Below are 12,830 nucleotides of genomic sequence, written 5' to 3'. Positions count from 1 at the left end.
TACTTAAGATATATCTGAGACAAATAACTGAGGACTGCTTTAATTGAATATATTCAAAAATATAATTGTGCAGTTTTATTGTTTGGTACGTAGACAGTGAACTGGTGAGTTATTTATTGTTCTGAATTACTCATCTGAAGTGCTATTGTGTAACTTGTCTTACTTTGTTAAACAGACCAGACCTAGGTTACATCTCGTGACAGTTATGAACTTGCCCACAGCCTCAAATGTTGATCTTACAGAAAACAGAGCAAGATAACGTTCCTGCTTCGGCTTTCAGACCGTGGGCAGGAAGCACAGGGGAGACTTTGTTTTGCCGCCAGGGCAGCACAATTTATTCATGGTCAAACTGAAACCTACGCTGTACATTTACTACCACTTGACATCTTTACAGCTAATTTCTGTTCTGCTCGGCTCACCAACAGCAGTCTTCTCTGAGCCACTGACACTCTCTCTCTTGCTTAACCACACACTCGCTACGCCCACACTATCCTTCTCCTATAGCACGCATGAAATTGTAAACACCCAACAAATATAGGAGTTATAGGAGGAGAGTTCCCCCTAAATTTCTCAAATTAGGCTTACAGGTGGGTCAAGCTTTGACGTTAATGTAGCAAATGCGTTGTGCAGCAACAACAACCATGTAGCTATTGAGGAAGTGGATCAGATGAATTATCTTGGAGATAATAATAAAGATGTTATAGAAACACTGTCCACCAACTCATTTTAAAATTTGATTAAAATTAAAATATGTGACTAAATTAGGGACCCCTACACAGTGTTTATGGGCTTCTCAAGAGCTGCCAGGATCTTATTGGCAGATCTTGATCATTGCATTAACTATTTATCATTAATGGCAGGGGAGATTATTAAGTTTATCATTAGATTTAAGCTGTTTGTTTGTTTGTTTGTATATTTATTTGTGCATGAAGGACTGTGTGTTTACAGTAAATGGTGCAAGCATGTGTGCTTAAATGTTGTCTGTGGTGTGTAGGAGGCTATAATTTTATCTGTGCATGTGTGTCCATTTGTTCGACATAGCGTGCCAGTGGTTTTATGTGTATCCTGTGGATTTGTGTGTTTGAATTTTAATGTGTTTGCAGTTTAATGGTCAAACAACAACTGTCGCTATGTGTTTCAATTCACTTTAGAGGTTTCTAGCACTAATGTGACCCCCCCCCCAACACAGATGCCCTTAGCAGAATGGTCTCTAAGGCAACAATTAATAGGCGATAAACATATGAGCTCAACCTTTTAAGAAAATGGGAAAAGGGACAAATGTTGGGAAAAAAATCAATATAGCTATCACAGCAGGCAAGTAACGACAGTAAAGTGGGAAAGATAATGTCAATTATAATTGTGGCTGAAATTACCCATCTGCACAGCCACAGAAACGTTTTCCGTTCATCACCACATCTCTTACCTTCACTCTGTCTGTAGAAGGCGGAGTCGCTGCCACAGATGCTGCCATCATTGTCGTTGCCGGTGCTTCCCTCGTGAACGCTGCTTTCTAAAGGGAGGGGAAGAATGACACAGGAAGTTTTCAGATAAAAGCCTTCAAACTGAAGCCTGTCAAAGAAATGCAAATATTCTGCTCATATCATACCATATAATAACGTAGCTGCATATTCCTTCACACTGTCACCACGTTAAAAGTAGGTTACACTGCGCACAATGCCACTAAACCTTTTTTATACTCTTGTCAACTGTATTCCCAACTCCATTTTGTCATCTTGTCAATTGCACAGTTTTATTTCTTTTGTTTTGTGCCTTACCCAATTGTGCAAAACAAAAAAAGAAACAGAATGACAGTTGAAAGAAAATCGTAATTCCCTTTGCCTTTCAAACTAATCACATGCTGGCACTTATCATGGGCATATCCTCAGCATGCATCTGCATCAGCATGTAGTGTGTTGTTTTCTTTATACCTCATTCAGGCCAAGTCTCCTGCGAGTTAGTGCTATATTTGTTGTCTTTTTCAAACTAACTCCAAAATCTAGAGTTGCTGCAAAGGTACATTCCTGTCACCTAAAATGGAAACTTTGTGATCATAATTCTCAGACAGATATACTTAGAGACGTATTTCACCAATATAGAGAGGATTCTAACATAAAACTCAGCTATCTAGTAAAAAGTAAAGAGATGCAAATACTTTTAAAATCGGTGCTACATGACCAGAGATAACAGAAAAAGGACTGGTGCATTACCTTTTGTTCAAGAGGCAGAAAACCTACAACTACCAGAATGCACTGCGCCGTAACAGACCAAAAAATGCTCCCATTGGTGGGTGATCTAATGCGCACTCCTCCATTTGAGACAATGCAGACAAGGTGGAAACAAATGATCTCATACTACAGATAAACGTTAAGCTACAACATGTTTCTAAAAACATTTGAGGCAAGGCAACAGTATCTTGGTTTATATCTGAACAGTGCAGCTCAGTTTTAATGTTTGAGTTGTCTGTCTTTTTGGCCTCTGTTTTCACTTTGCAGGAAACAATATGGCAACCACTTCCTGTTCACAAACTCTTGCTATTACAGATTAACAGGGCATTAAAATATGTTTCTGAAAACATATTAAGCGAGAAATAGGAAGTGCAGTGATAAAAAGACAGAAAGTAAGAAAGAGAGAACACATAACAGCAGCAGTTCATCTCCTCACACTCTGTCCTTTTACTTAACCCTTTCTTTACTTTTACTTTACTTACTTTACTTTGAATTAAAACATTGTTGTCAATTGTTTCTTTAGTTAACTACTTAAGGTGGTGCACCTTCTACGGAGTGATATCAGAAATGCTTTGTGTGTGTTCAGTTGAGATCAGTTGTCCTGTTGATGAAGCAGACATAAAAAAAAAAAAACAGATGAAGAAACTAAGAAGACGTCCTTGTGCTTTCATTACCCACAGCCTTTAGGCAATTTAACCTTTAAAGTTAAGGCCTAGCCAGCCTTACAATATTTTTGCTAATGCAATTAAAGCAAATTTAAATTTGACAAAGAGATAGAAAGAAAGAGAGAGAGGGAGGCTCTGTCTGTCTCCTGATCAGCTTCTATGGTCTTTGTGTCTGTGGTGGTGGCGTGGGTGGTAGGCAATACAAAGATATGGAAGTGCAGCCTGTAGTTTAAGCAGACATCCCCAGAGCCAGAAAAACTCCATAGTTCATTTATACATACTACCCACATTATTTTGATACAGTTGGTATATATATATATATATATATATATATATATATATATATATACACAAGTTGGTTGAAAACCAGGAAAGTATCCCTTTAAAGAGTCCTGACAGCCCAGAGAAGGTGTAATAGTTACAACATCCCCGCCTTCAAAACCACATATTCCCTTAGTGGCCCATTAACTCCTGTTAGACAACTCTCCTGTGGTTTGCATTTAATGTGTGCCCTCTCATCAGTTTCGCTATAAAAATGAAGAGAGTATAAATGGACATTCAGGTTAATAAGAAGACAAAGTGTCAGACAGAGCAGCAGAGGCTAGACCACCAAGGTAGAATATACAGTCATGCTGCTGAAGCAAGGGAAGTAAGTCCTCTTAACTGACCACATTCAAGGTACATTTCCATCTCATCCCCTGACCACAGGCCACGCCCACTCTCAAACATGGCTCCAGACAAAACACAAAAGCACCCTGGCTCCAGTTCCACCTCTGGTCCCCACTAATACTCATTTCAATCCACTAACCAGAGCCAAAACCAAACCAAACTCATCCAAAATGCAGGCCGTCTTCCAACACTTCAGCCCCTGCTGCTGACAAAACACAAGCACAACCAAACTCCATGACTCCCATCCTTGGTCTGCTTCACCTCCAACATTAATCTAGTCAACAGCATCCTGTTGCTGCTCCTATTGGACAGGCTGTAGTTTCTGGCTGAATGCACTTCTGGCGGAGTGTGTGGGCACATGCTTGCAGCGGTTTGGTGCAAGTCCGCCTTCAAGGAGCCACTCACCAATCCCTACCATAGCCGACTGCAAGACCGCCAACAAGACACAGCAGTCACTCTTTCACACCACAGTGTTGCCATTGGATGCATTCATCTTACTAAACTACATATATTTTGCATAATATTGCAATTTTTTAATAGAATCATTTCAGATGTGGTTTAACGAGCCCACACATGATAGTATGAAGCTGGGCAAACAAAAACAAATACATCAAAATCAAAGACGCCAGTATTTTCTTTTTTTTTATTCCCCCTTGACAGCAGCAGTAACACAGCCAGCTGTCAGATACGTTACACTATTTCAGCTTTACTGCAAGATGAACTGCTGTTTGTCAAAGCACTGCGACGTTTTAGTGCAGAGCCTGTAAGCCAGCAATCACAAACGCTTACATTACTTCACAGTGACATGCAGTGACGTGCTGTAACTCCACCAGAAAACACTTTTTTTAAAACGTCTCTACAAATCAAACTACAGGCAACATCTGCCTTAACAGTAGCTTCACCCAAAAAATGTGTGTGTGGCTCCACTTTGAGAAGTGTGTATTTGATTTCATGCCACCCTATGCATCTCTACTCGCAGGCCCAGTCCTCCCAGTCGCAACATGGTGTAACAAGTCCCCAAACCATTACACGCTCCACCCGTCTTTCACTCTCAGAGTTGTCTCACTCTGACTGAAGCAGCGTTCGACAGAGCTGTACTGTTCTCGCTTGGTTAGAGCTGAATTATAGTTTCTGGGACTGTGGAAGGGGACAATAGGTGGGGAAATTACCTGCAGCAGCTCGGGACAATGTAGACACAAAAGGACTGCTGTCAGAGAAAGTGAGCTTCCTCGCATGAATCACACACAGACAGGAGAGCAGCACACACACACACACACACACACACACACACACACACACACACACACACACACTAACAAAGACACACAGGGAAGATGATGCACTAATATGCAGACTTTAAGAGACATCCTGAGGACTGGGTATCATGATAACTCACCAGTTCACTGTCTACATACCAACATCAACCTCTGTCACAACAGCCTGTCAGTTTAACTTGGCCATCTGTGAGATGTTCAAAAAAGTGTTGCTGTCTCCTGTTAGTCACACAGATGCAAGCTACAGAGAGCCGTCCTGTATGCGCCAAATATTTAAGCAGGAAAATGTACCAATCATGTATGCACACCTTGAGTATTCCTATTTGTTCAGAAAGAAGACTTTTAATCACATTTATACGACAGCTGTGGTTACTTTGCTACTTTACTTTCTCCAAATAAGATGCATGCTTCCTTCTGCACAGCAATTCAGTTGGCAGGTGTAATTCAGGAGAAAGAAAATAGTTTCTATGTGAAACTGCTCACAACATAGTCTGAGGTTTATCTTGAGTAACTGAGCAATGATTTCTGGAAAGAGACATTGCTGTTGAATTTTTTTATTTTTTGTTTTTCATTTGGAACTTCGAGCACCAGCTGGGTCCCATCTTGTTCCATTATATTCAAGAGAAGGCAGAAATCTCTACTGCTGATATCTCCAACACTCAGTAACTCACACCAAAACAATTGAGATGGATAAACAGGAAAAATCTGTATTTTTCATTTTAGGTTTGAACTGTCCCTTTAAATCCAGAGTGGTGTCTGAAATATTGCATCTAAACACTGATAAAAATATTGAGATCCTTTACTTTAAGTTGCTATAACCAGCCTTTTTGTATTAATATAAGATTAAATGACAATGTGTAATGCCAAAGGATAGATATATTTCAGAAACACTCCTGATTTAACATCTTGACAGCATTTTTAAGACGACAGTGACAACTAAGGGGAACATCACATCAATGTTTTTTTGTTGTCATTCTTTTCACTCACGCCTTCATGAGTCATATCTGACAAAGCAGCAGTGATACAATGACTAGTATGACACAACAGAGTGATGCCTTTGTTTTTAATTGGCCCTGAATGGCCTTGTTATAATAGAGGTAGTGGAAGGTCAGTGTGTGTGTGTGTGTGTGTGTGTGTGTGTGTGTGTGTGTGTGTGTGTGTGTGTGTGTGTGTGTGTGTTGGTCCAGTACATTCCTTCTCATGTCCATCTTCCATATTTTCTTTCCATGACCATTGTTTCACCTTTGTGCCTCACCACTTGTCATCCCACCACTCAAGGGAATGGAGAAGGAAATCGCTCGATATTGCCATGGTTACCACACAGACGACAGCGGTCGCCTGCATCTGCAAGGGTGTCTGAGTGAGTGTGCAAATGTGTGTTGTATGTCTGTGTGTGTTTGTGAAATTGTGGAGAACTACATTACCTTTCAGTTAGGAGAAAATGGAAAGGATACAAATGCATGTCTGTATTGGGGTTCCATTTCTTTGTTTTTATTACAACCAAATTGGTTTGTTTTCCAGCTGTTATTGTAAGTGACTGTGCAATTTAAAGAAATCTAGGCGCATTTTGCTGCTGAAAGTTAGCGCCTAGGGAAGCAACATTTATATAAAAATGAAATTAATGTAACTTTTATTAAACTTTTTTTTTGCATTTGCTGAAATTGTCACTATATTCACACGAGATGGATAATCTGTGGAAAAAAAACATATTCCCCTGCCTACAGAATTGCCTTAAAGCCCTTCTAATGGCGTTACTGTGATGTGAAGAAAAACAACCAATCAGAGTCAAGACATTTCTGAATCAGCTGTCAATCACTCAGTGAACTGACACATTGGTTGTGTTTGGTGTGCCGCTGTTAATTCTAGAAAAGGCCATTAGAAGCAGTAGAAAGAGGAGGGACGTTTCACAGACTATCTGTCTCACGTATGTCTTTCAGAATATGGTGACAGTTTCAGCAAATATGACAATAAGTTATTATCATAAACGTTAACTACAAGAAAAGAAAAAAATAATGGAAAAGGTTGTGCACTGAGCACCATATATGTTTCAAGCAAGCGAACTGCCTTAATAATACAGTGGAGTTTATGTAAACATCGTTGCTGAATGGATAACATCCATGACAAATCCACAAAACAAGAGAAAATGTACCTAAAAGCTAATTGCAAACTGTTTTAAGGACATGTTATTCAATCAAGAAATCATTTACAGATTGAATGTGCCCTCGCTTAAAGTTTAAAAGCGACAAACCGTTGCAGGTGACATTATCAGCCAGCTTGAATCGAGCTGAGATGGACAGATTCTAAAACAGTTTTGTCCAGTCATGCATCTTTGGTTTGTAGTTTAGCCAAATGAATGCAGAATTGAATAATATGGTTTGATGGAACCACTCAATGCAAAACAAAACAGAAAATCCTCTGTTGTTTTGGTCCAAAATTTTGTAAATTGCACATCTAATGCAGGGATTAAGTTGAGTGAAATAGTGTGTCATAAAAAGAGAATATGTGGAGAGACGGAGGGAACTAACAAAAGGCTGTATAAATAAATGAGCCAGTAAAGTTTCACTTAGAGCTAACGTTCCTGAAGTGCCAGTAGCAGCAGCAGGAGGAGGAAGGAGAGTCCAGACGGTTTCCTTTCAATTACAATGCAGCATCTGGCAGCACACACAGTCTCATAAACAACGTCTTCAGAACAACGGCTGAACCGACAGGATGTCTGTTTACATCACGACAGGCTGGGAGGTAGTGGAAAGTAAACAAACGCTTCACTTCATCCGTCTCTTTTATTTGGGAGATAAGAGTTGTACTCACCTTTTGCAGAGATGATGCCAATGTAATTTAAATCTGTCATAAAATGGAAAAAGGGAGTTTTAGGACAAAACTGCACTCGTTGGAGAATATGAATATATATTTCTTTAATACTGACAATTCAGTGGTTATGTGTGTGTGTGTGTGTGTGTAGAAATTAATTGGTCCCAGGGCCAACATGGCATTTAAAGTTCAAATGATGGAGGTGGAATGCGAAATGGAGGGAAACATCTCAAGTCATTAGCACTAGGTTTTAGTATTACATTTTTTACATTTTGACAATGCAGCTTACTGTCACCTGCGGCCCACTGTGCCTGACTTAAAAGGAGCCTGACTGGGCTCATCCTTCTGGTGCATAAACCTGGACAAGAACAATGCTGCAGAAAACAAACCAGAATGTAGCCTGGAGCTGCTTCTACTGCAGCCAACAGTAGAAGAAAATGTCAATCTAACACAAACCGCTGCATGCAACAAAGACAAAACAATTCCGCAAAGAGCGATTATGAAAGTCAATGATAGACAGGGTCAAAGGGCAACACTGTCTTCAGTTTTCAACTGATATAAAGTAGTGTGTATGTAAGCTATACTATAATTTTAAAAAGCAGAATGTAGAGAATTAATGGCTACGTATTTCCCTTAGTCAAAGAAGCGTGTGTGTTTTATCTCACATATGCCCCAAATGCCCAAAAAGCTGTCAAAGTCCATAATGACAAAGTAAAGCAATTCATACCAGACTGTTTTATTAGGAATCAAAAGACAGCAAAAAACTGTTTGGGACCTACATAAAGTGGACATGTCTGTAAAGGAGAGACTCAGGGGTAGCCATAGAACCTATTTTCATTCAGATATCGTAAAAGTCAGAGTTCAAGGGACACCTGTGAAATTTCTGTGTCATGTTTTCATTGCCAAAATTATGCCTAATTTTGGAGCATTATTTACCCCCCTTCGTGATGAGTTAGCATGATATGATTGGGTCTGCTAGTTTCAGATGATACCAGTATCATCAGTGTAGCTTTAAGACTCAGTGTGGGACAGCCTCTTAAAGACGGGAATGCTAGCCAGCGATTAATGCAATTTAAAATAAATAAATAAATAAAATCATTTTGTTAAGAAAAGGCGCTATGTACAGATGTTAATCACATCTCAATCAACGCATTAATGCTGACATTCCTACCAAGAAGATAACCCTAAAATCAGATCAGAGGGTGAATGTGATTCAGAGGTGATTGTGAATGTAAACTGTTCAGATAAAGTCAGATCCAGCTGCTAAAGGTCAGTTTTCACTACGTCACCTTCATTCGACACACATTCGTCCACAAATGCAGGCAAACTGCAGTGTGCACGTGGATGTAAGTACCACACAAAAAGAGTCAGCCGCAGTCTTGACACCAATGTGGTGTGAGCCCTGTAGTCGTTTGCTTTTCAACAGCAGTGGCTCTGGGCTCCTGTTTAACATTCTGCCCTCCAATCCCAACAGACAGAGTACTGAACTCTGAATCACCAAGCTTTCAGCTCAAAGAACGCAGGCAGTAGAAATGCTCCGAAAAGTGACAAAACACCTGTGAGTGTCTGTAGAACTCAAGCCGTGTTACAGTAGAGCTATCTGTTAAGTTGCTGTCGAAAGGCTTGAATGAGTAAATATCTATTGAAAGAGGTGAATCAGGAGGTCCTGGTGTTTTGTTTACTACATTCTGCTTCACTATTTTGTTAAATAGTAACGGAACAAAGGTCACTGTTAAAATTGTTCTGGCACTGACTCACTAGATTAGCTACATCTAACCTACTGCACAGCCGTCAGTGTTGAAGGTTGAGACCGTTTTTGGCTAAGTGACCACTCATTGGGCAGAAACAGATCAGCAGCAAAGCACACAATGCTCAGTCTGCTTAACAAGTGGTATTCTCAAGCAAAATCCTCACTTCATTGACACTGCTCTCTTGATATAGCTGTAGTTATGAAACAATACTAGTTACTAGTTAAAATGGAAGCTCACATGTCAGACTTGACACTGGTTCATAAACGCAGTACAATAGTGACAGTCAGAAAAACTGCATAATGGAATAAAGTCACATGTTAATCTCCACCAACATATAATCAACTGATTCATAAGCTAACAGAAATCTGACCACCAAATGTTCAAAATTAACTTAACTCTAGAGTGAATTTATAACTTCTCAACTTTGGATATGGACAAAAAAACTGATGTAGTCCATGTGTTTATCTTAAGTAATTTGTGTCCTGACTAATTTTCGAGACATCCTTTAATTCACTGCAGCTCTGGTGAAACGTGTAGTCATCAAGACACAACCACAAGCATGCAAAGGTTACAAAATTATCTTTATACACAATTAAAGTACTCTTTGTCAATGCGTTTTTTGTTCTGTATGTGTTTGCATGTGTTTTCTGCACTGCAGGTTGAATTTGTCTGCAGTGTAGAAAACACATGCAAACACATACAGAACAAAAAACGCATTGACAAAGAGTACTTTAATTGTGTATAAAGATAATTTTGTAACCTTTGCATCACTTCATTTTCTGTCCCACATACACAAGGACATCATCTCTTCCTTTGTCATCATATTGAAAAGGTGTCTACAGCCATAGAAAGCATCAAACGACTACACTGCTTTTCCTCTGCCTCTCCGTCTCTCAATTTTCCAAAGAGAATAGCATGTTTGAAGGTGATAATATGTTTGAACATTTCTTGAGTTACCGTCATCATGTTGGATAGGTGGGAAGCCTCCTGCAGACGTTTGGTGGGATGTGACAGCGAACACAATAGGCAGGAGAAAAGTGGGACAACAGTAATCCCCCGTTTGAAATGAATGAGATTTAAGTGTCAAAAAAAGAAGAAAAAAAGTCATCACTTGCTGCTTTTGATACTTCAAAACAGACTCATCATGTTGCATTTCATGGCAAATTCTATGATGCATCACCATAAAACCAGACTCGATAGGTAGAGAGTGATGTACAAAAATTACACTGTGATGAAGATACTGAATGAATAGCTGAGCCGTTATAAATGTTACAAGTATTAGCCAGTGTGCTCATACCCATTTATCACGGTGAAAACAAACATAATACCCCTTGGATCAATTTTAGAGAGGTGCACAGCTATAGCACAGCATAGAGTCAGAAATGTCTGCACAGCTCCTCAATTAAATTCAGTTTCTGAATACACAGTCTTTAGAGGATTAGTTCAACATTTTGGGAAATAAACATATTCACTTTCTTGTCGAGAGTTAGTCTGTCTCATGCTGTGCCAGTGATGGAGAAAGTTTGGCAAAACCTATCATAATTCCACACCAGGGGGAAAAAAAGAAAAAAACTGCTCCTAGTAGGGCAGGTCATGCCTTTGCTATCAAAAGAAAAATAAACTTGCATCCTCTGAGTCAGACTAGCTGAGAGTTAGATGAGAAGGCACACACCACCAACATCTGTGTGGTAAATATGAAGCTTCAGTAGCTTAACACTGAGACTGTACACAAGGCTAGCTATGCTTTTTCAAAGGTAACAAAATCCTTCAACAAGCACCCCCAAAGCTGACCAATAACCACATTATATTTTGTTCGTTTAAAAGAATAGTTCATCTGCAAAACTAGCCTTTTTCAGATTGTACATTCAAAGCGAAGGCATGCAAGAAAGTTTTCTTCAGAAATTCAGGGTGCACAGTCATTTTAAGGGTAAAGTGTTCTTTTAATTTCTACAAACACCAAAGTGCAAAAACCTGAAAACACCTTGGTTTTTGTACAGATAAACCCTTTGAAATCTGGATGGACCAGATCATTTTTTCTTGAGCTGCATTCAGATGCCTTTCTTGGTGAGTTGCTCATTTCCTTCCTCCCATGTTTTCCAAAGAAATCCGGCAGATGTGCTCAGGTTTCAAAGGGTTAAACAAACATATAAAGTGTTAATTAGGGAGCTTTACAGGTGCTGGTAGGTTGATTTTGTTCCCTTTTGATAGAGCCAGCCAGGCTCCCTGGTTTTCCTGTTTCCACTCTTAATGCTAAGCTAAGCTAAACAGTACTGGTGGTTCATATTTAGCATACACACGAGGGTGTATTGATGTCCTTACCAAACTCTTGACAAGACAATAAATGTATTTTGAGGTAAAAACATTACATGTTTACAAGCTTAGACTTTTGTAATGTTATTTTTTCAGTTTATTTCACTTTCAAAAAGTAAGATGCTCTATGTGCTTATTTTGATTCCTTCAAGCCTTTTACAACAACACTACACAGCAGCTCCACTGTTACATCTAATTTTGAATCTAATCCAGTTTGTAGCCTTTTGTGCACAAAAGGCTAAGAGTATTTGGTGTTACTGTGTTCAGGATACATTAATTTACAAGTAAACACAACCGTTTCATTTCATGCTTTACCGGCATCAAGGCGTTAATTACTAATTTAATAGGTACTTGGATCAATGCTCAGCATCTGCAGTTCTACTTAATGAGGTACTTGAATTAGTTATGAAAGAAGAGAAATTCAGCTGCTTAAGCAAAATGATGATTCCACTCAAGTGTTTTCTTCTCTGATGTATTCTTTGTTCCTCTTTATAAAACATGGTCACCCACACTTCATCCAAGTTTAATGTTGAAACTCTCTAATGGCCACATCTTTCATGCAACACTTTCTCCTGCACACACACACACACACACACACACACACACACACACACACACACACACACACACACACACACACACACACACACTCATATATATATGTATATACCCAGAGGGCAATGTAGCATTTGTAACAGGTTGCACAGGAGTATTACTCCCTTCCACCAGAGATGATGGACAGGAAAGTACAAATCGTTCACTCCCTGTTGTCTTCCTGTTGGTTTGAAGGTCACACAGTCTCTCTGGGGACATGATAGATGTAAAACAGTCACATCTCTCTCACCCGCTGTCATGTCAGCTGCCATTTCACACTTGCACAGGATTGATTTCACAAGCATTGGCCCCTTGGTGATAATAAAAAAAACCCAGAACTTTACAAGCACACGTATAGAGGCCGCCTATATTACACATATGGTTGGGAAACAATTTACGAGAATGTTTTACATTCCTGCGGCTGCCTGTCTATATGCATGAATAGAGAAGACCAGCATTAAGATTCTGGCAGAGTTTCTGGGCTACATAATAAAAGCTCCTTTTCTCGGAGTAAAGTAGAGCTGTTGCTACATC

General features: G+C 39.5%; 1 protein-coding gene across 9 annotated transcripts in view; it reads right to left on the bottom strand.

Annotated features, from left to right (window-relative positions):
* myripb (myosin VIIA and Rab interacting protein b) overlaps positions 1 to 12,830 on the bottom strand; it is a 143,670-nt gene that overhangs the window by 23,289 nt on the left and 107,551 nt on the right. For 6 of the 9 annotated variants that reach the window (XM_088071647.1, XM_088071638.1, XM_088071640.1 and 3 more), the window contains exons 5-6: positions 7,642 to 7,674; positions 1,424 to 1,510 (exon numbers count right to left, since the gene is read on the bottom strand). In XM_088071647.1, the coding sequence (XP_087927773.1) occupies positions 1,424 to 1,510; positions 7,642 to 7,674 (120 nt within the window). The remainder of the gene's footprint in view (positions 1 to 1,423; positions 1,511 to 7,641; positions 7,675 to 12,830) is intronic. The other 3 variants (XM_088071641.1, XM_088071642.1, XM_088071645.1) reach the window with 1 other exon arrangement.

This window comes from Plectropomus leopardus, chromosome 21, assembly GCF_026936395.1.
Source record: "Plectropomus leopardus strain MGB_pleo_1.0 chromosome 21, ASM2693639v1, whole genome shotgun sequence".
Taxonomy (NCBI): Eukaryota; Metazoa; Chordata; class Actinopteri; order Perciformes; family Serranidae; genus Plectropomus; species Plectropomus leopardus.
This window is presented reverse-complemented; position numbering and strand designations above follow the sequence as displayed.